Below are 27,500 nucleotides of genomic sequence, written 5' to 3' on the forward strand. Positions count from 1 at the left end.
AGAGAGAGAGAGAGAGAGAGCGAGCTGTATATATATATATATATATATATATATATATATAGCTGTATATATATATATATATATATATATATATATATATATATATATATATATATATACAGCTGTATATATATATATATATATATATATATATATATATATATATGTATATATATATACAGCTATATATATATAAAATAACAATCAATGTCGGACGTATTGCACTCGAAGGGTAATATTGCACATACATATATATATATATATATATATATATATATATATAGAGAGAGAGAGAGAGAGAGAGAGAGAGAGAGAGAGAGAGAGAGAGAGAGAGAGAGAGAGAGAGAGAGAGAGAGAGCTGTATATATATATATATGTATATATATAGCTGTATATATATATATATATACGTATATATATATATATATATATATAGCTGTATATATATATATATATATATATACAGCTATATATATATGTATATATATATACAGCTATATATATATACAGCTATATATATATATATATATATATATATATATATATATATATATATATACATATATATATATATAGCTGTATATATATATACATATATATACATATATATATATATATATATATATATATATATATATATATATATATATATATATATATATATATATATATATATAGCTGTATATATATATATATATATGTATATATATACAGCTATATATATATATATATATATATATATATATATATATATATATAGCTGTATATATATATATATATATACATATATATACAGATATATATATATATATATCTGTATATAAACGTATATATACATACATATATATATATATATACATACATATATATAAATAAATATATATAAATAAATACATATATATATATATACACATATATACACTATATATATATATATATATACATATATATATATATATACATATATATATATATACATATATATATATATACATATATATATATATATATATATATATATATATATATATATATATATATATATATATATATATATATATATATATATATATATATATATATATATATATATATATATATATATATATATATATACAAACCCCGTTTCCATATGAGTTGGGAAATTGTGTTAGATGTAAATATAAATGGAATACAATGATTTGCAAATAATTTTCAACCCATATTCAGTTGAATATGCTACAAAGACAACATATTTTAATGTTCAAACTGATAAACATTTATTTTTTTTGCAAATAATCATTAACTTTAGAATTTGATGCCAGCAACACGTGACAAATAAGTTGGGAAAAGTGGCAATAAATACTGATAAAGTTGAGGAATGCTCATCAAACACTTATTTGGAACATCCCACAGGTGTGCAGGCTAATTGGGAACAGGTGGGTGCCATGATTGGGTATAAAAACAGCTTCCCAAAAAATGCTCAGTCTTTCCCAAGAAAGGATGGGGGGAGGTACACCCCTTTGTCCACAACTGCGTGAGCAAATAGTCAAACAGTTTAAGAACAACGTTTCCCAAAGTGCAATTGCAAGAAATTTAGGGATTTCAACATCTACGGTCCATAATATCATCAAAAGGTTCAGAGAATCTGGAGAAATCACTCCACGTAAGCGGCATGGCCGGAAACCAACATTGAATGACCGTGACCTTCGATCCCTCAGACGGCACTGTATCAAAAACCGACAGCAATCTTTAAAGGATATCACCACATGGGCTCAGGAACACTTCAGAAAACAACTGTCACTAAATACAGTTTGTCGCTACATCTGTAAGTGCAAGTTAAAGCTCTACTATGCAAAGCGAAAGCCATTTATCAACAACATTCAAAAACTCAGCCGGCTTCTCTGGGCCCGAGATCATCTAAGATGGACTGATGCAAAGTGGAAAAGTGTTCTGGGGTCTGACAAGTCCACATTTCAAATTGTTTTTGGAAATATTCGACATCGTGTCATCCGGACCAAAGGGGAAGCGAACCATCCAGACTGTTATTGACGCAAAAGTTCAAAAGCCAGCATGTGTGATGGTATGGGGGTGCATTAGTGCCCAAGACATGGGTAACTTACACGTCTGTGAAGGCACCATTAATGCTGAAAGGTACATACAGGTTTTGGAACAACATATGCTGCCATCTGAGCGCCGTTTTTTTCATGGACGCCCCTGCTTATTTCAGCAAGACAATGCCAAGCCACATTCAGCACGTGTTACAACAGGGTGGCTTCGTAAAAAAAAGAGTGCGGGTACTTTCCTGGCCGGCCTGCAGTCCAGACCTGTCTCCCATTGAAAATGTGTGGCGCATTATGAAGCGTAAAATACCACAGCGGAGACCCCGGACTGTTGAAAGACTGAAGCTCTACATAAAACAAGAATGGGAAAGAATTCCACTTTCAAAGCTTCAACAATTAGTTTCCTCAGTTCCCAATCGTTTATTGAGTGTAGTTAAAAGGAAAGGCCATGTAACACAGTGGTGAACATGCCCTTTCCCAACTACTTTGGCACGTGTTGCAGCCATGAAATTCTAAGTTAATTATTATTTGCAAAAAAAAAAAAAAGTTTATGAGTTTGAACATCAAATATGTTGTCTTTGTAGTGCATTCAATTGAATATGGGTTGAAAAGGATTTGCAAATCATTGTATTCCGTTTATATTTACATCTAACACAATTTCCCAACTCATATGGAAACGGGGTTTGTATATAGTGTGACTGTGAGTGTGAATGTTGTCTGTCTGTCTGTGTTGGCCCTGTGATGAGGTGGCGACTTGTCCAGGGTGTACGCGGCCTTCCGCCCGAATGCAGCTGAGATAAGCTCCAGCACCCCCCGTGACCCCAAAAAAGGGACAAGCTGTAGAAAATGCATGGATGGATGATTAGCTTGACACCTGTGCTGTAGAGCAGTGGTCCCCAACACCCGGGTCACGGCCGGTACCGGACTGTGGATCGATTGGTACCGGGCCGCGCAAGAAATAATTAGTTATTTTTGTTTTATTTATTACCTGAGCCCGAACGATGTTTTATTTTGAAAAATGACTGGATTCTCTCGGTTATATCTTGATCACTTGAGCTGCAAAATTTAACCCAGCTAGCAAAATGAGTAAAAAACAGACGTCTTTGGAAAGTTTCTTTGTGAAGGGGAAAAGGCACATCGAAGAGAGAGAAGAACAGCCTACGGCTTCTAACAAAAAGAAAGCTTTATTAGACAATACCAGGAGCCATACTTGAAATATGGATTTATCGCAACAAGTGATTCCCATGCACTAAGCCCGCTCAGCATAATATGCGGCGACTGGCTCTCAAACATTAGCAGGGATTTTGTGTGAGACTGAGCCTGCGCCTTCGTTCACCAAGCAGCCTTAAAAGTGTGTTTGAGACAACAATATTCTGGATTAGAATCATGGCAGAATACCCCGAGATCGCCACCACAGCACTGAAAAACCCTGTTGCCATTTCCGACATCCTATCTGTGTGAAGCGGGATTTTCTGCAGTGACAGCCACCAAAACAAAACAACTGAGCAGACTGGACATAAGCAACACACTCGGGGTGTCTTTGTCTCCCACCACCCCCAGTTGGGACCGTAATGTTGCAGAGAAACAAGCTAGGCTCCAGGGGCGTCACTAGCTTTTAAGGACAGGGGGGGCTTAGCCCCCTGGAGATGCACAGGATCCTAGCGAACGTAGCGCACGAGCACAAAACTTCACAAACGGCTAACAAAGACTTAGAAAATATTCATTGTTATTATTATTATTTCAGTCGGTTTCTTTTCAATGTGTGTTCAGTACAACAACAAACATGGGTTTGCACAGTGACATTTTGTTTACAGCATCAACAAGAAACAATGACTTGCATGATCCTTCAAGATACACTGAAACACAATGAAAGTCATGGCATTAGCCTCTATTATTCATTCACAACAAAGAGGCTAATGCCACCACTTTAGGTCACAATACAATAATTGTTTGTTCCCAAATATTTTGAAGTTGCACAGATTACATTTTGGGCACATATGTGACTAAAATGGTTGTAAATTCAAGCCCTGGAAATATTACTTAATACTTGAATTAAAGTAATATCTGGACCGGGATAATTTGGCTTTTATATAATATATATATATATATATATATATATATATATATATATATATATATATATATATATATATATATATATATATATATATATATATATATATATATATATATATATATATATATATATATATTATGGCAAGCCGTTAAGGAAATTAAATATATATGGAAGTCTGAATAGAAATGAGAAACTTTTATATATACTGTAAATAAGAAAGACTGCTGATCTGAAAAAGAGCCAAAACTGTCAAAGAGCTGAGGGACCATCTTCAAAGTGCAATGCTGAAACAAATAATGCAAACAATAAAATGTAACTTCCAGGGTTTGAGATTAACGTAGTCCCATCGTCCCGGGGATGGTAAAAAAAATGCACGGGACGGAATTAAATGCTCCCCGGGACGATGGCTTTTAACCATTTTTTTTCTTTTTCTTTTTATGTATTTATTCATTTTACATTTTATATTAAATATCTTGGTTTTTCCACCCTCTGAAAATCCTATGAAATGTTTAACAAGCCATCCTATAATAACAGCTATTAATGTAACAATACAATAAAAAATATATATTTAATGATGTTTTTTTCATTATTTTAACAATAGGCTAATGTATATTACTTTATATAGATTCTACAAGAAACACAAAACTTAAAAACTAAATTATTTACAATTGCAGACACAAGGTTCTTGTTCTGCAGTGCTGTGTGCTAATGTGCTTCGTACACCTGCAGGACCGCAAGCAAGGTCGCAGAGAAAATGCGGACTGGATTTTGAGTGATGTGGGCATTTTCTATATGAACAAGTGGAATGGATTGGATACCGACGCACTAAAGGGGCTCACTAACTTACGCTATGAAGTGAGGGGAAACTGAGTGAATAATGACAGGTTATATGATTATTTATTTAAACTCGTATTCGGGCTACTTTATAATGAATATGTCGGCATGTATTTGTAAAAAAATTTTAAAAAAAATAAAAATTATTAACACCAAATTATTTAGGGGGGCTTGAGCCCCCCTAAAATAGGCCTAACAACGCCAATGCTGGGCTCCCATTGATTTAGCGTTATGGTGAGTTAAACTTTTCATGCACTTTATATTAGTTTTTAATGTTGTATCTGTATCTTATTTTGAAGGCATGTAAACGTTACCATAGCAACCAAAATTAGAGAGCGTTACAGTGGTCGCCAACAGAGGGAGGTGAGGGAGGTGAGGGAGGTGAGGGAGAGGAGAGCTTGAGAGTCTGGGGCACACCTACATGCAGGAGGTTTATCTGACCATTCAAACGGGCAACTTTATTTCAGCTGTTGAAAAATAACATTCATAAAGAAAGTAGTGTGGAATTGCTGGTTCTTGTCATTTATATATTTTTCCACGTGATTTTTTATGTATGTAATGGGTTGAGTACACAGTGGATTCACGTTTATTATTATTTCATAACAATCAACGACCGCCTCGCCGTGGCCCATCACCGCCCCCCGGTCCGGGGTAAAATTGTCAGGAGTTGACCGGTTCGCAGTTACAAAAAGGTTGGGGACCACTGCTGTAGAGGAATTAAAAATAAATGTTTTACTTTAAAAAAAACAAACTTTTACTACTTCTATTAGTATAACCATTTACTATTTTTATTAGTATTCTTCCATCCATCCATTTCCTACCGCTTAATCCCTTAGGGGTTGCGGGGGGCGCTGGAGCCTATCTCAGCTACAATCGGGCGGAAGGTGGGGTACACCCTGGACAAGTCGCCACCTCATCACAGGGCCAACACAGATAGGCAGAAAACATTCACAAAAGTATGACATCCGCCCATTTTAAACATAGCATATTATAGTACCTGTAGTAGTGTGTGTGTGTATATATATATATATATATATATATATATATATATATATATATATATATATATATATATATATATATATATATATATATATATATATATATATATATATATATATATAATGGAACATTCTGGAGAAACATCCTGGAGGATTTTGGATAGAAGTGAGTTACAAATGTAAACTTTTTGAATGATTTCACTTCATTTGTGATGATTTATCTCTTATGCTCAGTCCATTATTTTCCAAATTAATTTGAGGGAAGTTGTCACAGCCTGTTTCCACCTTGTGGTTTGTATTGTCAGTTTTCCTCTTTTGGTGCAGTTGACATTGTTCTTACATTTCTCCTTCCTCCTAGAGTTCCTATGTTGCCCTTGTGGGCGGAGTTGTGGGACGTGCACAGCTGCTTCCAATTGACCCTGGTGCTACTTAAGCAGCACCTTGACAGCTGGATGGCACTCGGCGATTCCACTCCACGCCAGTTGATTCTATGCTTCGAGTATTTTGCTACCTTGGCCATTCCAAGTGCCATCCATCTTGGTGTTGTTTTGTAGTGTGCACGTCTTGTAATTCCAAACCAAGTTGAGTTTATTTTTGTATACAAGTAGCTTTTGTTCTTTTTTCCACGATGCACATTTTGTCTTCTCTTTTTCGCACCGTCGCTTTTTGTTACCTCCTGTTTGGATTGTTTTTGTGAGTATATTTCCACAGTAAAAGAAGTGTTTTACTCAGCGTCCTGCGCATCCTTGGGTTCCTCTACTGTGTTGAACAGCACTCTGATAGAAGGAGTTTCTACAAAACGCAACACCCTTTGGCCGCCAAGTTTGTGATTAAAGGCTATACATATAAAATAAAAGGGACAAGTGGAAGAAAAAATGGATGGATGTACAATAAAGCTCTGTGGGATGATGTACATTATTGACTTGTCCCTAACATTCCAAACTTTCCCATGTTTTCCGAAATTGTTATTGTTTGAGGGATTCTAAGAAAGGGTCAAACAAATCATGTACAACTTTAAAAAACAATTTTCATGTGTAGTTTTTTAATTAGAAATGTAGATTAAAAACAAAACTATCCTTCATAACTTTCCACATTTAATGTTGCCATTTTCTCTAATCTACATATTGCATAAAGTGGACATACATATAAAACCATATTCATATTACAAAAGAGAGTAATAAAGATAATTAATAGAATGGATTATTGAGACCCAACCAATGATTCATAAAGTCACACATTTTAAAAGTAAATGATCTCGTATAAAACACAACTGCTCAAATGATGTATAAAGTAAATAATAATATGCTTCCAGAAGTGGTCCAGAAGATGTTTCAGATGTAAACCAGTAAATATGAACTAAGAGGGATGATGTGTATTCAAAATCAAAAGTATAAACAAATGTAAAACACATATGTACATCATATAAAGGAGTTCATCTATAACATCATTGAAAATTAAAAAATATTTCTGAATATCTCTGTACACATAAAAAACGATTTGTATCATGTTTATTCTCACCTTTACAGTCAAAGTGTTGTGTTAATTTGTAAATAAAAGTACACAATAGTGTATATTAAAACATGTACTTGACTGAAAAAAAACAATAATCTAAACTATCTAATCTATAAATGTTAGAATCTATGCGAAGGTCAAAGTTAAAGTTTTGACAGTTTATTTCAAATCCTGCATCTTCATTTGCTGCTGCTGTTCTCACCAGCACACTTGTGTTTCTCACACTGGTACTTAGAAGAGAATCTTTCACCACACACACTGCAACTCAACACTTTCTCTCTTGTGTGTGTTATCATGTGTCTTTTGAAATGCGGACTTTGTATAAAACTTTTACAACATACTGAACATATTTAAGGTTTTTCTCCAGTGTGTGTTTTCATGTGTGCTTTGAAATGGTGCTTTTGAGTAAAATCTTTACTGCAGATTGAACATGAATAAGGTTTTTCTCCTGTGTGTGTTATCATGTGTCTTTTCAAATGCTGTCTTTGTATAAAACTTTTACAACATACTGAACATGAAAAAGGTTTTTCTCCAGTGTGTGTACTCATGTGTTTTTTGAAATGGTCCCTTCGAGTAAAATCTTTACCGCAGATTGAACATGAAAAAGGTTGTTCTCCAGTGTGTGTTCTCATGTGTTTTTTGAAATGGTCCCTTCTAGTAAAATCTTTACCGCAGATTGAACATGAAAAGGGTTGTTCTCCAGTGTGTATTCTCATGTGTGCTTTGAAATGGTGCTTTTGAGTAAAATCTTTACTGCAGGTTGAACATGAAAAAGGTTTTTCTCCAGTGTGTGTTCTCATGTGTCTTTTCAAATGTTGACTATGAGTAAAATCTTTACCGCAGATTGAACATAAAAAAGGTTTTTCTCCAGTGTGTGTTCTCATGTGTTCTTTTAAACTTAGATTTCTTACAAAACTTTTACCACATTCTGAGCAGGAAAAAGGGTTTTCTCCAGTGTGTATTCTCATGTGTATTTTCAAATGTTGCCTATGAGTAAAATCTTTACCGCATTCTGAACATGAAAAAGGTTTTTCTCCAGTGTGTGTTCTTATGTGTGCTTTTAAACTTTGATTTCTTACAAAACTTTTACCACATTCTGTGCAGGAAAAAGGTTTTTCTCCAGTGTGTATTCTCATGTGTATTTTCAAATCGTGCCTATGAGTAAAATCTTTACCGCAGATTGAACATGAAAAAGGTTTTTCTCCAGTGTGTGTTCTCATGTGTCTTTTCAAATTACTAGATTTAAAGGTTTTGTCGCAGTGAGAACATGTGAAGTGTGTGTTGTCAGTGTGACATGTCTTATCATCTTTAGAGTGTTCATCATCAGTGTCAGGAGAGTGTGACGTTGTGTCCTCACTATCTGATAGTGGAGCTAAGAGCTTGTCTGCTTGTGATCCTCCACAGTGGTCTCCATCAGCTTCTGTTGTCATGTGTTGAGTTGAGCTGCTGCATGGAAGCTCCGCCTCTTTATTCTCCTCACTCTCACCTTTGACCTCATCACCTTCACTCTTCACAGGGACACCAGTCACTGGCATCTTGGTGACATCAACCTCCTCCAGTCCTTCAAGATGCTCTCCCTGCTGACTGATGCTGTGTTCCTCCTCTTCCTCTTTAATGTGAGGGGTCAGTGGATCCTCCTCTTCATCCTTAATGTGAGGGCTCAGTGGATCCACTGCTTCCTCTTTAAAATGGGGTGTCAGTGGGTCCTCCTCTTCCTCTTTAAAATGGGGGATCAGTGGGTATTCCTCTTCCTTCTTAATGTGGGAGGGCTGTGGCTCCTCCGTCCGCATCCTGAAGCTCCACTTCTGTTGCTCAGGGTGAAGATGTTCTTCACAGACCTCTGCAAGACAAACACACCATCTCTGCTCAGTCACACAATGCATTCAGTACTTTTACATGCACATAGGAAAAACAAGTTATCGTATGAACTGTCTTGAAATCTCAGTGACGCACAAACACGCTGCTCTTTACAACATTATTCACAGGAAAATAAAAACAAACCCTCCTCTCTGAGCTGCCACTTTATCGTGGTAGAGGAGTTTGCGTGTCCCAATGATCCTAGGAGCTATGTTGTCCGGGGGCTTTATGCCCCCTGGTAGGGTCTCCTAAGACAAACTGGTCCTAAGTGAGGGATCAGACAAAGAGTAGCTCGAAGACCTCCATGAAAAATAAAAAAAAAGGACCCAGATTTCCCTCGCCCGGACACGGGTCACCTGGGCCCCCCTCTAGAGCCAGGCCCGAGGTGGGGCACAATGACGAACGCCTGGTGGCCGGGCCTGTCCCCATGGGGCCCGGCCGGGCACAGCCCGAAGAGGCAACGTGGGTCCCCCCTCCAATGGGCTCACCACCCATAGCAGGAGCCATAGAGGTCGGGTGCAATGTGAGCTGGGCGCAAGCCGAAGGCAGGGCACTTGGCGGTCCGATCCTCGGCGACAGAAGCTAGCTCTTGGGACGTGGAACGTCACCTCGCTGGGGGGGAAGGAGCCTGAGCTAGTGCGTGAGGTGGAGAAGTTCCGGCTAGATATAGTCGGACTCACTTCGACGCACAGCAAGGGCTCTGGAACCAGTTCTCTCGAGAGGGGCTGGACTCTCTTACACTCAGCTGCCAGCAGTGAGAGGCGACGGGCTGGGGTGGCAATTCTTGTTGCCCCCCGGCTCAGATCATACACGATGGAGTTAAACCCAGTGGAAGAGAGGGGGTAGCTTCCCTCCACCTTCGAGTGGGGGGACGGGTCCTGACTGTTGTTTGCGATTACGCGCCTAACGGCAGCTCAGAGTATCCACCCTTTTTGGATTAACTCGAGGGAGTACTTGAGAGTGCTCCCCCGGGTGATTCCCTCGTTCTACTGGGGGACTTCAACGCTCATATTGGCAATGACAGTGAAACCTGGAGAGACGTGATTGGGAAGAATGGCCGCCGAGATCTGAACCAGAGTGGTGTTTTGTTATTGGACTTTTGTGCCCGTCACAGATTGTCCATAAGGAACACCATGTTCAAACATAATGGTGTCCATATGTGCACTTGGCACCAGGACACCCTAGGCCGCAGTTCCATGATCGACTTTGTAGTTGTGTGATCGGATTTGCAGCATCATGTTTTGGACACTCGGGTGAAGAGAGGGGCGGAGCTTTCTTCTGCGATAGTGGGGGAGGATGCCGGACACACCTGGCAGGCCCAAACGCATTATGAGGGTTTGCTGGGAACGTCTGGCAGAGACTCCTGTCAGAGAGAGTTTCAATTCCCACCTCCGAAAGAACTTTGAACATGTCACGAGGGAGGTGCTGGACATTGAGTCCGAGTGGACCATGTTCCGCACCTCTATTGTTGAGGCGGCTGATTGGAGCTGTGGCCGCAGGGTATTTGGTGCCTGTCGTGGCATAATTCCTAGAACCCGTTGGTGGACACCGGCGGTGAGGGATGCCGTCAAGCTGAAGAAGGAGTCCTATCGGGTTCTTTTGGCTTATAGGACTCCTGAGGCAGCGGACAGGTACCGACAGGCCAAGCGGTGTGCGGCTTCAGCGGTCGCGGAGGCAAAAACTCGGACATGGGAGGAGTTCGGGGAAGCCATGGAAAACGATTCCGGACGGCTTCGAAGCTATTCTGGACCACCATCCGCCGCCTCAGGAAGGGGTAGCAGTGCACTATCAACACCGTGTATGGTGAGGATGGTGTTCTGCTGACCTCGACTGCGGACGTTGTGGATCGATGGAGGGAATACTTCGAAGACCTCCTCAATCCCACCAACACGTCTTCCTATGAGGAAGCAGTGCCTGGGGTGTCTGTGGTGGGCTCTCCTATTTCTGGGGCTGAGGTTGCTGAGATAGTTAAAAAGCTCCTTGGTGGCAAGGCCCCGGGGTAGATGAGATCCGCCCGGAGTTCCTTAAGGCTCTGGATGCTGTGGGGCTGTCTTGGTTCACAAGACTCTGCAGCATCGCGTGGACATCGGTGGCGGTACCTCTGGATTGGCAGACCGGGGTGGTGGTTCCTCTCTTTAAGAAGGGGAACAGGAGGGTGTGTTCTAACTATCGTGGGATCACACTCCTCAGCCTTCCCGGTAAGGTCTATTCAGGTGTACTGGAGAGGAGGCTATGCCGGATAGTCGAACCTTGGATTCAGGAGGTACAGTGTGGTTTTCGTCCTGGTCGTGGAACTGTGGACCAGCTCTATACTCTCGGCAGGGTCCTTGAGGGTGCATGGGAGTATGCCCAACCAGTCTACATGTGCTTTGTGGACTTGAAGAAGGCATTTGACCGTGTTCCTCTGGAAGTCCTGTGGGGAGTGCTCAGAGTATGGGGTATCGGACTGTCTGATTGTGGCGGTCTGCTCCCTGTATGATCAGTGTCAGAGCTTGGTCCGCATTGCCGGCAGTAAGTCGGACACGTTTCCAGTGAGGCGGCAGTAAGTCGGACACGTTTCCAGTGAGGCTTGGACTCCGCCAAGGCTGCCTTTTGTCACAGATTCTGTTCATAACTTTTATGGACAGAATTTCTAGGCGCAGTCAAGGCGTTGAGGGGATCCGGTTTGGTGGCTGCAGGATTAGGTCTCTGCTTTTTGCAGATGATGTGGTCCTGATGGCTTCATCTGGCCAGGATCTTCAGCTCTCACTGGATCAGTTCGCAGCGGAGTATGAAGCGACTGGGATGAGAATCAGCACCTCCAAGTACGAGTCCATGGTTCTCGCCCGGAAAATGGTGGAGTGCCATCTTCGGGTTGGGGAGGAGACCCTGCCCCAAGTGGAGGAGTTCAAGTACCTCTGAGTCTTGTTCATGAATGAGGGAAGAGTGGATCGTGAGATCGACAGGCGGATCGGTGCGGCGTCTTCAGTAATGCGGACGCTGTATCGATCCGTTGTGGTGAAGAAGGAGCTGAGCCGGAAGGCCAAGCTCTCAATTTACCGGTCGATCTACGTTCCCATCCTCACCTATGGCCATGAGCTTTGGGTTATGACCGAAAGGACAAGATCACGGGTACAAGTGGCCGAAATGAGTTTCTTCCGCCGGGTGGCGGGGCTCTCCCTTAGAGATTGGGTGAGAAGCTCTGACATCCGGGGGGAGCTCAAAGTAAAACTGCTGCTCCTCCACATCGAGAGGAGCCAGATGAGGTGGTTCGGGCATCTGGTCAGGATGCCACCCGAACGCCTCTATAGGGAGGTATTTAGGGCACATCAGACCGGTAGGAGGCCACGGGGAAGATCCAGGACACGTTGGGAAGACTATGTCTCCCGGCTGGCCTGGGAAAGCCTCAGGATCCCCCGGGAAGAGCTGGACGAAGTGGCTGGGGAGAGGGAAGTCTGGGCTTCCCTGCTTAGGCTGCTGCCCCGGCAACCCGACCTCGGATAAGCGGAAGAAGATGGATGGATAAAAACAAACCAGGACGACAGGACATTTTACTATGGATAGACGATATTGTTTAAAATTGATTTTGCGATATATTATTTCATATAGAATTACTAATAGAACCATTTTAAAACAGGCTACACAGGCTCCTAATTTAGTTGCTGAAATATGCAGTAAAATATTACATCATTTCCAGTATTATTTTCTCAAATAAAGTAACTAGATATTAACAGTAAATAAACAAGTACATTAATAATAATAGTTTCGACAAAATAATACAATTAGAAATGACACAATATGTTACTGTATATGTCAGCTGCCAAATTAGGAGCTTTTGTAATTCGCTTTGAAATTCTTCTATTATCAACCATATACCAAATGATAAATTGTGACATATATTGTTATTAGGATATAGATTTTAGGTCATATCGCCCATACTAAATATTGGTTCGCTGAGTCATTTTGTTTGGCCCACCAAATATATATTTTTTAATATTCTTCAGATGTGTGTGTACGTTTAAAATGTACTCCTGTTCTACATCACGTGGAAGTGTCATGTCATGGGGTTGGTGTGCTTTCAACTAGGGGTGTGACGATACGGTCAGCTCACCAAAGGATACTCGATATTGGCTTTAGGAGAACGAGACGATATTTTGGTGGTTAACATGATTCTTACACATGTGTGTACTTCATGTGTATATGAATGTACTTCCCTTGTGTGCTTAGTTTTACTGTAACTTCATTGTGGATAATATCTATAAACAACCTCAATTGTTTTTCATCTTGAATTTTAAGGACTGTTTACTTATCTGACAAATTCAAAGGAAACTACACTTTTTTTTAAAAATGTCGCCTATCATTCACAATCCTTATGTAAGACATATGTTTTAAATGTTTATGAATTCTAATTAGTAAATAAACGTGAGCAAAAATCAACTAACATTGGAGTTAATGGGAGCTTCTCTATTAGACCCACAAAGTCCTCCAAATAACCATCCAAAAACTGCCAACAATACCTGAATATTAACCAAGTATTAGCGATATTGTTATTATAAGCGCTAACGTTAAGGACCTACTTTTAGCGGCGCATTGATCACAGAAGTAACTAGCTTATGCTGCTATATTGACATACTGAGCTGCTTTCTCGCCTCTAAGATGGTGAAAGCTAATTATAGATTATAAATCATGCTTCTCACTTATATGGTGAAGGTTGTGGACATAAACCGAGAACTTGGTCAACTTTGACATCCAATTTAGACCCGGAGATGGCAAGAAAGACACAAAAATACGCTTTTTTGCACCCACTCTTTTTTAACCCTTTGTGAGGATTAATTCTTCATCTTAACGGGAAGATATGAACATCCCATCAGTCGGCATCCCAGTGAGAGCAGACATCGTCAGCTTAAAATGAGCAAGATATGTAAATATGACATGTTATTAAGAATGTTACTAAATTACATATATACTTACCGTGTGTATTTAAAATGTTGAAGGGGTTTTAGGATGTTATTTAGAGCACTTTATAGGCAGAATAGAGCGGTTACCAATGACTCAATTGTTAGCTAACTTTTGCTAAGGTTTATTTTCTATTTAGGATGGATTAACCATTGACCTGCTCAGTGGCCTTGTGGTTAGAGTGTCTGCCCTGAGACTGCAAAGTCGTGAGTTCAAATCCCGGCCGAGTCATACCAAAGACTATAAAAATGGGACCCATTGCCTCCTTGCTTGGCATCCAGGGTTGGGGGTTAAATCACCAAATGATTCCCAAGCGCGGCCACCGTGGAGCTTTTTAACTACCTCGGCAACTTCAGCCCCAGAAATAGGAGAGCCCACTACAGATTCCCCAGGCACTGCTTCCTCATAGGAAGATGTGTTGGTGGGATTGAGGAGGTCTTCTAAGCATTCCTTACACCGATCCACAACAGCCGCAGTAGAGGTCAGCAGCACACCATCCTCACCATACACGGTGTTGACAGTGCACTGCTTCCCCCCTGAGGCGGCGGATAGTGGACCAGAATCGCTTCGAAGCCGTCTGGAAGTCGTTTTCCATGGCTTTCCCAAACTCCTCCCATGTCCGAGTTTTTGCCTCTGCGACCGCTGAAGCCGCACTTCGCTTGGCCTGTCGGTGCCTGTCCGCTGCCTCTGGAGTCCCATGAGCCAAAAGAACCCGATAGGACTCTTTATTTAGCTTGACGGCATCCCTCACTGCTGGTGTACACCAGCGGGTTCTAGAATTACCGCCACAACAGGCACCAACCACCTTGCGGCCACAGCTCCAATCAGCCGCCTCGACAATAGAGGCACGGACCATGGTCCACTTGGACTCAATATCCAGTGCCTCCCTCGTGACATGTTCAAAGTTCTTCCGGAGGTGGGAATTGAAACTCTCTCTGACAGCAGACTCAGCTAGGCGTTCCCAGCAGACCCTCACAATGCGTTTGGGCCTGCCAGGTCTGTCCGGCATCCTCCCCCACCATCGGAGCCAGCTCACCATGATTGATAGAAACCTCTGCCCCTCACTTCACCCGAGTGTCCAAAACATGAGGCCGCAAATCCGATGACACAACTACAAAGTCAATCATGGAACTGCGGCCGAGGATGTCCTGGTGCCAAGTGCACATATGGACACCCTTATGTTTGAACATGGTGTTTGTTATGGACAATCCGTGACGAGCACAAAAGTCCAATAACAAAGCACCACTTGGGTTCAGAACCGGGCAGCCATTCTTCCCAAGCACGCCTCTCCAGGGTTCACTGTCGTTGCCAACATGAGCGTTGAAGTCCCCCAGCAGAACAAGGGAATCACCCGAGGGAGCACTCTTCAATACTCCCTCAAGGGAATCCAAAAAGAGTGGGTACTCTGAGCTGCTGTTTGGTGCGTAAGCACAAACAACAGTCAGGACCCGTCCACCCCCCAAAGCCATGATGTTGTGTGCCAGGCTCATACTTGCCAACCCTCCCGAAATTCAGCGCCTCTCCCGAACAAATATTCTCCCGAAAATCTCCGGAGCTGGAGGCCACGCCCCCTCCAGCTCCATGCGTGAGGACAGCCTGTTTTCACATCCGCTTTCCCACGATATAAACAGCGTGCCTGCCCAATCACGTTATTCCATACGAGGCGTCCGGCATACCGCCGATGAGCATGGTGCAGATGGAGAAGATCTTCTCAGAGTCCGTGTTGGCGCACACGTTGCCAAAGCCGACGCTAGTCAGGCTGCTGAGGGTGAAGTAGAGGGCGGCGATGTACGAGCTGCGCACCGACGGGCTGCCGACCGTGTTGTTGACGTAGGGCATCTCCAGGTGTTTGCCCAGCTCATGGAGCCATCCTCGGGGAAGAGACGGGAGGACAACAGGTTGTCTTGTCTTATGTCTTAGGCCTTAGTATTCCCTGAGGAACATAGGCCGCCGACGAAAGCCTTCCATCCATTCCGGTCTTGTGCCCTTCGGTCGAGTTGTTGCCATGACAGCCCCTCAGCCCTCATCTCCTGTTCCGTGCTTCTTCTCCAGGTTGTTCTTGGTCTCCCTCTGTTTCTTTTTCCCTGTGGGTTCCATGTTAGTGCCTGTTTGGTGATTGATTTATTTGACAAGGTTGACAAGAACTAAATTATCCAGACTAGAGATAAATTGTATTATTATGTTTATCTTACCTAAAAATAAATATATTTATTAATTTAAAAAAAACAAAACTAAATAAATTTTTACTATATTTTGCTAAAAACATCTAAATTATTTGTATTTTTATTTGTATTTTTTCTGACTCCTTATTACATCCAGCCATAGAATTATACATTAAAATAAATGTAGCTGAGATAGGCTCCAGCGCCCCCCGCAACCCCGGAGGGAATAAGCGGTAGAAAATGGATGGATGGATGGATGGATATTTGAAATAATTAATTTTAAATGATCATAATAATTCATTTAAAATGACCATATTTAATTATTAAAATAATTACTTGTTTATCAACAACTTTAGCATTTTATTCATTACATTCTGAAGCTCTCAGAAGCCAAGTTATGTTATATTCCTTAAGATTTATTTATGCAAGTTTGAAGTATCAATTATCTAAACACAGTTTTGTTTGCATATTTTCAGGATGTAGATATATTTATCTATATATATATATATACAGATATACTGTATATATAGATATATATATACAGTATATATAAATATATGAAATACTTGACTTGGTGAATTGTAGCTGTAAATATACTCCTCCCCTCTTAACCACGCCCCCAACCACGCCCACCACCTCCCGAAATCGGAGGTCTCAAGGTTGGCAAGTATGGCCAGGCTTCACTAATATAAGAATAGCTATCAGCTGGCAACAACCCTTGACTAGATAAGGTGAGTGCATTATCATCACAAAACTGAATTAGGTGCCTTGCAAATAAAGAGCTGCCATCAGAAATATCAGCATTCCAGTCACCGACCACATAAATACACATACAGTGATTATCCTGTATAAAAATAAATAAATAAAAGCAAGTCTAAACATGTAGTCATCCTCATTGTCTTTACATTTATACGGAGTGTACACATTAAGAGCAATAAACTCCCTATTGTTGGACTTATACTGAACAGCAATACACAATCAACTTCGAGCCTAATAACACTAATAACTGCATCATGCTTTTTGTGCCAGAGCACAGCAACACCTCCCGCTGTCCTCCCTCTTACAATTCCCGTGGACAGGTCAGTCGTTGACTCACCAGCTCCATAAAAGTTATCATTAAAACATACTTGCCAACCTTGAGACCGCCAATATCGGGAGGTGGGGGGGGGGGGTTTGGGGGCGGGGGGCGTGGTTATTTACAGCTAGAATTCACCAATCGATTAATCTGTCCATTATTACTTCGATTAATCGATTAATAATCGGATAAAAGAGACAAACTACGTTTCTATCCTATCCAGTATTTTATTGAAAAAAACAAAAACATACTGGCACCATACTTATTTTGATTATTGTTTCTCAGCTGTTTGTAAATGTTGCGGTTTATAAATAAAGGTTTATTTAAAAAAATAAAATAAAATAAACTCTGTGCATGCGCATAGCATAGATCCAACGAATCGATGACTAAATTAATCGGCAACTATTTTAATAATCGATTAGTTGTTGCAGCCCTAACATATATATATATATATATATATATATATATATATATATATATATATATATATATATATATATATATATATATATATATATATATATATATATATATATATATATATATAGTGTATGTATATGTGTGTGTGTGTGTGTGTGTGTGTGTGTGTGTGTGTGTGTGTGTGTAAATATATACAGTATATATATACCTGTATATATACACACACACCTATTATGTATATTTGTATATTTGTATTAATAAATCATAAAAGATGTTGTTAGGTCATCTCCATACAGCCAGAATAATCTTTGCTAACCTCTAACCTGTTATGACAAAGTCATACATTTCAAAAATGGATTTAATATTTTTTAACCTAAAAATAATAATAAGAGTATTTTTTTTAAATATATTTTTTATTTTTACAAAGACGTTCAGGCCATCTCAATAAATTTCATATATATTTCATATATATATATATATAATTTATATGTATGAAATACTTGACTTTCAGTGAATTCTAGCTATATATATATATATTTATTCATTTTACTTACATAAAAGAAATACTTGAATTTCAGTGTTCTGGTGGCTATCCATTAGATGGCAGTATTGTCCTGTTTAACTTCTCCGTTCATGATGAGTATATCATTTCGGCCACCGTGTTCAATGGAGAAGTCTGTTCTACATATTTACAGGCAACATACACCTTCCCCTTCGAACTGTCCTGGATGAACTGAAATTCTTGTTTCCATTCGTTTGAATTCGTTAGGCAAGCTGTTTATATTGTGGGAAAGCGGACGTGAGAACAGGCTGTCCCCACTCAGTCTCAGGTCCGCATTGAGCTGGAGGGGGCGTGGCCTCCAGCTCCGGCTGAATACCGGGAGTTTGTCGGGAGAAAATCTCTGCCGGGAGGTTGTCAGGAGAGGCGTTGAATACCGGGATTCTCCCGCTAAAAACGGGAGGGTTGGCAAGTATACATTAAAATAATTCAAGAGTCCCAGGTCTTTTTTGGGGAGGAAAGTCTCTTGTAAGCATAAAATGTCACAGTTGAGCAGCAGGTTGTCAACAGCTACACACCGAGCCTGGTTCCCCGGCGCTGCAGCCAAGACGCAGTCCACGACAGTTAAAAGATCCCACACGCATTGTTACATGGTACGAGCGGGCAAGGCCCCTTCAACCGCACTTACACCAGCACGAGAGGAGGCTAGGGGTAGGTTGGCCCCCACTACAACTGCCTTTCGTGGCTCATAAAAACGCCTGACCACAGAGCCTTCTGGCCAGAGATCAGAGACATCCATCTCTGCAACATCTTTACACTCTGTGCAGACTTTAAAAGAGCTATATCGATTGCCCACAGTGACTATGATTTCACAGGTCACTTTGCGTGCAAGTTTATCAGACAGGTAGCTCGCCAGTACCTCTGGATCGAGGTACGGAGAGAACTTAGTAGCAAAAACACTGACCAGTTTAGTCTGAACGACTCCGATATTACCTTGTGTGCCAGTCCCAACAATAACTGGCTTAGAGTGGACACGTTGTTTACCGCCAGCAGCCCTCACCACTGGAGGGTACCTCCTCCCCCTACGGTGCTTTACAACAGAGGACCATTTTGGTGAGGTGATGGTTGGCTCCTCTGATCGAGAAGTCAGGCTCGGGCCCCCAAGTTCCCCTTCCGTGTCTCGCCTGCTGCAGATGTCCCCTCGCTCTGTATCCCCGCAGATCCTCCTGGGCTTGTATCCTCGGCAGACCCCAGAGCGGCAGAGTTGTTGTCCTCATCAGCAGAGTCGGCCGGACCCGGCTCACCGAACGGAGCAGATCCTCCACCTATAATAACCCTCGCCACAGGCTGGCTTCTTCCATGACTGGGTTCCTCCTGCTGCTCCAATGACTATGATTACGTCGATATTTTTTGGCATCCCAACATCTTCTTTCGTTTTTTTAAAATGTATATTATGTTTATAAACTCAGGAAATATGTCCCTGGACACATGAGGACTTTGAATATGACCAATGTATGATCCTGTAACTACTTGGTATCGGATTGATACCCAAATTTGTGGTATCATTCAAAACTAATACCTAGTACCTAGTCGATACTACTATGATCAAGTCAATATTTTTTGGCATCACAACATCATCTTTCGGTTTTTATTATGTATATTATGTTTATAAACTCAGGAAATATGTCCCTGGACACATGAGGACTTTGAATATGACCAATGTATGATCCTGTAACTACTAATTTGTGGTATCATCCAAAAACTAATGTAAAGTATCAAACAACAGAAAAATAAGTGATTATTACATTTTAACAGAAGTGTAGACAGAACATGTTAAAAGAGAAAGTAAGCAGATATTAACAGTAAATGAACAAGTAGATTATTAATTCAATTTCTACCACTTGTCCTTAATAATGTTGACAAAATAATAGGTAGATAAATGACACAATATGTTACTGCACAAGTCAGCAGATTAATTATGAGTCTTTGTTTGTTTACTTACTACTAAAAGACAAGTTGTCTAGTATGCTCACTATTTTATTTAAGGACTTAACTGCAATAATAAACATATGTTTAATGTACCCTAAAATTTTTTGTTAAAATAAAGCCAATAATGCAATTTTTTGTGGTCCCCTTTATTTAGAAAAGTACAGAATTAATTTTAGTACCGGTACCAAAATATTGGTATCGTTACAACACTACCACCTATATTTGAATATTGTCTAATGGCACAGGGGTTAGTGCATGTGCCTCACAATACGAAGGTCCTGAGTAGTCCTGAGTTCAATCCCGGGCTCGGGATCTTTCTGTGTGGAGTTTGCATGTTCTCCCCGTGACTGCGTGGGTTCCCTCCGGGTACTCCGGCTTCCTCCCACCTCCAAAGACATGCACCTGGGGATAGGTTGATTGGCAACACTAAATTGGCCCTAGTGTGTGAATGTTGTCTGTCTATCTGTGTTGGCCCTATGATGAGGTGGCAACTTGTCCAGGGTGTACCCCGCCTACCGCCCGAATGCAGCTGAGATAGGCTACAGCACCCCCCACGACCCCGAGAGGGACAAATGGTAGAAAATGGATGGATGGATGGAAATGACTGCTGTCTGACAATCACATTAATAACCAGTGTTGGCGTTAACGCACTTTTTACGCATTGAAATAAAAAAGGATGTGCATTTCCGTAAGACCGCGCGTCCCCAGGATGCAGTTTTTGGGTTTTTTAACCGACCTGCCTTCTCCGGGTCAAAACTCCAGTTTGCTTGTTTGTTTTTTTAATCGATTACCGCTTTCCGCCGGTGTTTTGTTTTGTTTATTGTGACGGTGCGCTGTCACAAAGACAATGTCAGTGTCGTGACTTGGAGAAGATAACCGGGTCAAATTTCCGTCCACGGTTTTTTTTCTCCCCAAGATGGCGCCGCTGTAGTGGCTGCTGTTGGCAGGAGCTCTGTGCTCTTGTGTCATTCTTTTGTGTTCCGGATGTTTCCTTCTTGATTTCATGTGGGTTTTTTTGCCTTTTGGTTGGGGACCCTTTGGGACTGTGTGACAAGTGGTGGCACTTTGGTGACTTCTGCTTTGCTTTTTTTGTGGACTTCTGGATCTGCCTGCCGGGAGCCTTTTGGCCATGGAGACCAGCTGCTGGGTCTCTGCCATACCAGAGTCAGTTTGGAGAGACTGGAGGAGATGCGGATGAAGAGACAGGGCTGCGGAGCTGGCGCTGAGAGCCGGGACGGACAAGCTTCACAGTGTCTTGGCTGAATGAGCAGGTATCGGACACCTCGGTCTCCTTGGACGTATCCTCGCTCATCCATGCAGACTGGACACTGGCCGGGAGTTGGTGGGCGGCCGAGGGTGGAGTTGGCTCTCTTGGTTGCTTTGTTGGGTCTGCTCCTGTCTCTGGCCATGTTCCCCCCACCCCAGCAAACAATGGCGTGGAACACCGCAGAGGCCACCACAGTGTGTATATTTGTTTTACTATTTTTGTTGTTTTACTTTTTTTGGCTGTGTGTAGAAGTAGCTGGTTGCATCAGCTCTGCTCTTTTAATGTCTTTAATGTCCTTTGTGTTCTTTGATGTTTTCCTCTTACACACATGTTTATGTGTGCTATGGCTATGAGTTTGTTTTTCTCTTTGGCCTCAGTCTGGACCCCCTCTCCAGGGGCCCAGGCTTAGACTGATTTTTTTTTCTTACCCCTCATCCCCAGCGTTAACCTGTTTCTCACCTTTTTTGTAAAGGGCGCCGGAAGTCGGCAGACCCGTCAGCGATCCTGTTCTGTCTCCCTGTAATGTTTGTCTGCTCTTGAATGGGATTGTGCTGAAAATCAGAATTTCCCATCTGGGATTAATAAAGTATTTCTGATTCTGATTGCGTTTTATTGGCCGTCTTCAAAAGTAATGAACTTTCCGGTACAATTTCTTAAATTTTGATTCGCAGAAAGTTTTATCAGTCACAAATACTGCCTCAGTTTGCACTCGGACAACTTTACCGCAAAGGGGCTGTCAAAAGAAAGACTTTAGAAAGACAAGAAAACTTTGCTAATTAGTACTAATAATTTAGATTGATTGAGACATTGCTGGACATCAGAGAAGTAACTAAATCCAAATAAACGTTGAATTTTTTTTTTTAAGATATTTGGCTTGTATCTTCAGTAGGGATGTAAATCATTAAGAATTTATAGATATGAAACCCTAATCGATACTATTTATCGATACCAGTATTTATCGGTACTACATGTAATTTTTGGAAATAAAAAAGTGGAAAAAAGGCATTTTAAATATCATTCCTATTAGCACAAGAGGTTGAACACCTCCAACATGATGTTGTGTAACATCTCAGAGCAGGGAAGTCTTTTATCAACAGCTGTTTATTTGAAGTCTTAAAGAAGTCAACTATGTGTGCAGTGCAAGGTGAAATGCAGTTATGTCATCTTCTTGTCAATAACACACACATCAAACTTTTGCGTGTTGTTGCTTCCTTATTTGTCATTATTCAAAGCTGATTTTAATGTGTAGCAGCGGCAGCTGAACTCAATGTGACAACGTGTCATAGTTACGTCAGTCAGCTGGAATTAAAAATACAAATAGTTGTGTCGTTAGTCCAGAATCTTGGACGACATAATTAGGAACCAGTACTAAAAAAATGGTACTTGGTATACATCCCTAATCTTCACCACTAAACCTTTGAAATATGCTGACATATGTGCTGCTAAAGGTAAATAAACAGTAGCCATATTGAATGTTTATCTTCATTTGACCACGTGAGGTAAGGAGGACGGCCTCTAGGTCACATGGTTACACCCCAGCAATTACATTGTTGATGATTGATGAGTATTCATTTTTAAATGGACGTGTTAAAAAGCAAGTATATCTCCATCTTTAGTCATAAATGTGGCCCCCGGATGAACATGTGTCACAAACATTGTATTAGATGATATGTGGATGTTGTGCTTACTTGGACTGTGATGAAGCTGTGAGGACTCAGGTGGTTTGTCTTCATGCTCTTCAGTCTTCACAGAGACAACAGTCAGTGGAAACTTGGTGAGATCAGCCTCCTCCTGCTCTACAGGACACTCTCCCTCCTCTTCCTCTTTAAAATAGGGGGGCTGTGGATCCCCCTCGTCCCCTTTAAAATGTGAGGGCTGTGGATACTCTGAAGTGAAACTGTCCCCCTGCAGATGAGGGAGACATTCTTCTTGGTGTCCAATCAGCTGATGGATGTCTACAGGACACAAACAAAACACATTTTAGCTCCTATATGCTAAATATTAAATCGTACATGAAATATAGGACTGTAGCTATTGAAAATGTTATTAATCAAGTGTTCTACTGGAAATGTTTTTGACTAATCAAGTAACTGGATAAAACATAGTGTTGCTTGTTTAAAGACAAATTTAAGCGACTATAAGACATTTCACTTAATAATGAACGGCCAATTGGTTTGAGATGGTATGAGATCAAGATGTCATCTTCAGATCAGGCTTTGTTTTTTCGACAATCACTGCCACATTAAAAAGTTAAAGTACCAATGATTGTCACACACACTAGGTGTGGCGAGATTATTCTCTGCATTTGATCCATCACCCTTGATCACCCCCTGGGAGGTGAGGGGAGCAGTGAGCAGCAGCGGTGGCCGCGCCCGGGAATAATTATTATGGTGATTTAACCCCCAATTCCAACCCTTGATGCTGAGTGCCAAGAAGGGAGGTAACGGATCCCATTTTTATAGTCTTTGGTATGACTCGGCCGGGGTTTGAACTCACAACCTACCGATCTCAGGGCGGACACTCTAACCACTAGGCCACTGAGTAGGTGGATGTAGTAGGTGTTGTATTAGGTTAATGGCTGCACCAATATGAAGGAAATAACAGGTCAGTGTAGCTTTTACACACATAAATAACTTGTCAAACCTGCCAGCTAGCAGGCTACGTTTACATGATAGTATATATTTGTACCATGAATCGATTTAAGTGGACCCCGACTTAAACAAGTTGAAAAACTTATTCGGGTGTTACCATTTAGTAGTCAATTGTACGGAATATGTACTGTACTGTGCAATCTACTAATAAAAGTCTCAATCCATCAATCAACCATCGTCAGTTACCATGGTAACTGACTCTGACTTCGTCTTACCTCTCTATTTTTGGAGGTAAAACTCTCAAGCTTTACATACTCAGGAGTTTGCACTTAACCTGCTCTCTGGAATATTCCCCCGGTGACTGTGTGAGTTTTGTGTAAACATGTTGATACACATTGTTACAAACTGAGAGGAACATCAACCTCTCATAAATATTGTGTGTCTGAAACTGTCTCGTTTTTATGAACAACATAAAACAATCAGTGCATCATCCTCACATGACAATTAATCTTCCTATAGACAATTTATTTAAGAATAGTGTTAATAATAAATATAAAGTTAGTAAACATGTGAGAGTAAGAAGTAAACAAACCTGTTCTGTGTAACACAACTTGATGTTTTTGATGTTGTCGCTCCTTCTCCTCTTTTGTTGGACAAAGTTCCTCCTCGTACTCTGCTATCGTTCTTTCGCACATTTTCACACAATCACAACACTTTACACTCACACTTGATCTCTGCTTAGCGATGTGTTTTGATCACTTCCGCCTCTCTTTGTTAGCAGCTAACAAGCTAAGCTAACTAGCAAGCTAAGCTAGTTCGAAAAGCATCAAAGTGCGCTCAGACTAATATAACCGGATGCAAACAGTTATTAACGATGTTTACTCTATTTAATAGAGTCTAATAAAGGACATATATGTGTACATGGACGCACAGATTAAGAACACTGAACTGTGACGACTGCAATAACGTCTTCACCGTCAGACGCCATCTTGCTTTATCCTCGACGTGTTTGGTTCGCGCGCAGTGTTGTCAGATCTCGCGAGAGAAACAAGAACCCCCACCGCTACAACTATTTCAACATTCTGAAAATAAAAGTAAACTTGTCCATTTTACATTTTCAAAACAAAGACATACAACTCATTTTCGTAAACATATTCAAATTTTTAACAATGTATTGAAACAACAGTAGCATAAGGAAAGAAAAATAAAAAAATTTAAAAAAAGAATACACTAATTTTTGTCTTTGATGCTAATCGTTTTTATAATGTATTTTAGAATGTGGGAGGTTTTCATGTTCTTTTTAAATTTCGTTTGCCATTATATATATTATATCTATATATATCCATGCAAATATATATGTGTAAAAATTGCATGCATATATATATATATATATATATATATATATATATATATATATATATATATATATATATATATATATATATATATATATATATATATATATATATATATATATATATATATATATATATATATATATATATATATATATATATATACATATATATATATGTATATATCCATCCATCCATCCATCCATCCATTTTCTACCGCTTAATCCCTTCAGGGTCGCGGGGGGCGCTGGATACACCCTGGACAAGTCGCCATCTCATCACAGGGCCAACACAGATAGACAGACAACATTCACACTCACATTCACACACTAGGGCCAATTTATTGTTGCCAATCAACCTATCCCCAGGTGCATGTCTTTGGAGGTGGGAGGAAGCCGGAGTACCCGGAGGGAACCCTCGCAGTCACGGGGAGAACATGCAAACTCCACACAGAAAGACCCAGAGCCCGGGATTGAACCCGGGACTGCTCAGGACCTTCGTATTGTGAGGCAGACGCGGGGTGTGGTAAAAAATCGATTCGAATTCAAATCGCGATTCTCATGTTGTGCGATTCAGAATCGATTCTCTTTTTTTTTTTAAATTGGTTAATTTTTCTATTTTCTATTATTTAATTTTTTATTTAATTTTAATTTTTTAAATTAATCAATCCAACAAAACAATACACAGCAATACCATAACAACGCAATACAATTCCAAAACCGACCCAGCAACACCCACAACCACAATAAATTGAGAGGAGACACAAACACGACACAGAACAAACCAAAAGTAGTGAAACAAAAATGAATATTATCAACAACAGTATCAATATTAGTTACAATTTCAACATAGCAGTGATTAAAAATCCCTCATTGACATCATCATTAGACATGTATTAAAAAAAAAAAAAAGAACAATAGTGTCACAGTGGCTTACACAAAGATACAATAAGTCATATTTTAGGTTCATTTAATAGTTAAAACAAATTTACATTATTGCAATTAGTTGATAAAACATTGTCCTTTACAATTATAAAAGCTTTTTACAAAAATCTACTACTCTGCTTGCATGTCAGCAGACTGGGGTAGATCCTGCTGAAATCGATGTATTGAATGAATAGAGAATGGTTTTGAATCGGGAAAAAATCGTTTTTGAATCAAGAATCGTGTTGAATTGAAAAAAAAAAATTGATTTATAATAATTATATATATTAGGGCCCTAATATATATATATAAATATATAAATATATATATATATATATATATATATATATATATATATATATATATATATATATATATATATATATATATATATATATATATATATTAGGGCTGTGAATCTTTGGGTGTCCCACGATTCGATTCAATATCGATTCTTGGGGTCACGATTCGATTCAAAATAAAAAAATTTTTAATTCAACACGATTCTCGATTCAAAAACGATATTTTTCCGATTCAAAACAATTATAAATTGGAGAAATTTACTTCATACTGGGAAAATTGGGTCAACTATGTCACGCTCCATAAACCTGACTTTAATTTTTCGAATTAGTGATTGTACTGCAAAAAAAAAATAAAAAAAAGGGATTACTCCCTATATGTGTATATGTATGTATATATATGTATATATATATTTGTATATATATATATATATATATATATATATATATATATATATATATATATATATATATATATATATATATATATATATATATATATATATGTGTGTATCTGTTTATATTTTTATTTTATTCTTGCTTATTATTATTATTATTATTATTAATGTATTAGTATTTCTTTTTTTTTCTTTTTCTTTCTGTTTTTTTTTCTTCTCTGTTTATTTAATCGATGTATTTGTAGATATTTTTTATTTTTATTT

General features: G+C 39.7%; 1 protein-coding gene across 1 annotated transcript; it reads right to left on the bottom strand.

Moving 5' to 3' along the window:
• Positions 1–6,985: 6,985 nt before the first annotated feature.
• Positions 6,986–25,255, bottom strand: LOC133640609 (gastrula zinc finger protein XlCGF57.1-like). Its single transcript, XM_062034126.1, has 3 exons — positions 24,854–25,255; positions 23,359–23,625; positions 6,986–9,306 (listed from the first exon to the last, which is right to left on the bottom strand). The coding sequence occupies exons 1-3, from the start codon at positions 24,954–24,956 to the stop codon at positions 7,817–7,819; spliced, it is 1,860 nt and encodes a 619-aa protein (XP_061890110.1). The 5' UTR covers positions 24,957–25,255; the 3' UTR covers positions 6,986–7,816.
• Between the last annotated feature and the right edge of the window lie 2,245 nt (positions 25,256–27,500).

This window comes from Entelurus aequoreus, linkage group LG23, assembly GCF_033978785.1.
Source record: "Entelurus aequoreus isolate RoL-2023_Sb linkage group LG23, RoL_Eaeq_v1.1, whole genome shotgun sequence".
Lineage (NCBI taxonomy): Eukaryota > Metazoa > Chordata > Actinopteri > Syngnathiformes > Syngnathidae > Entelurus > Entelurus aequoreus.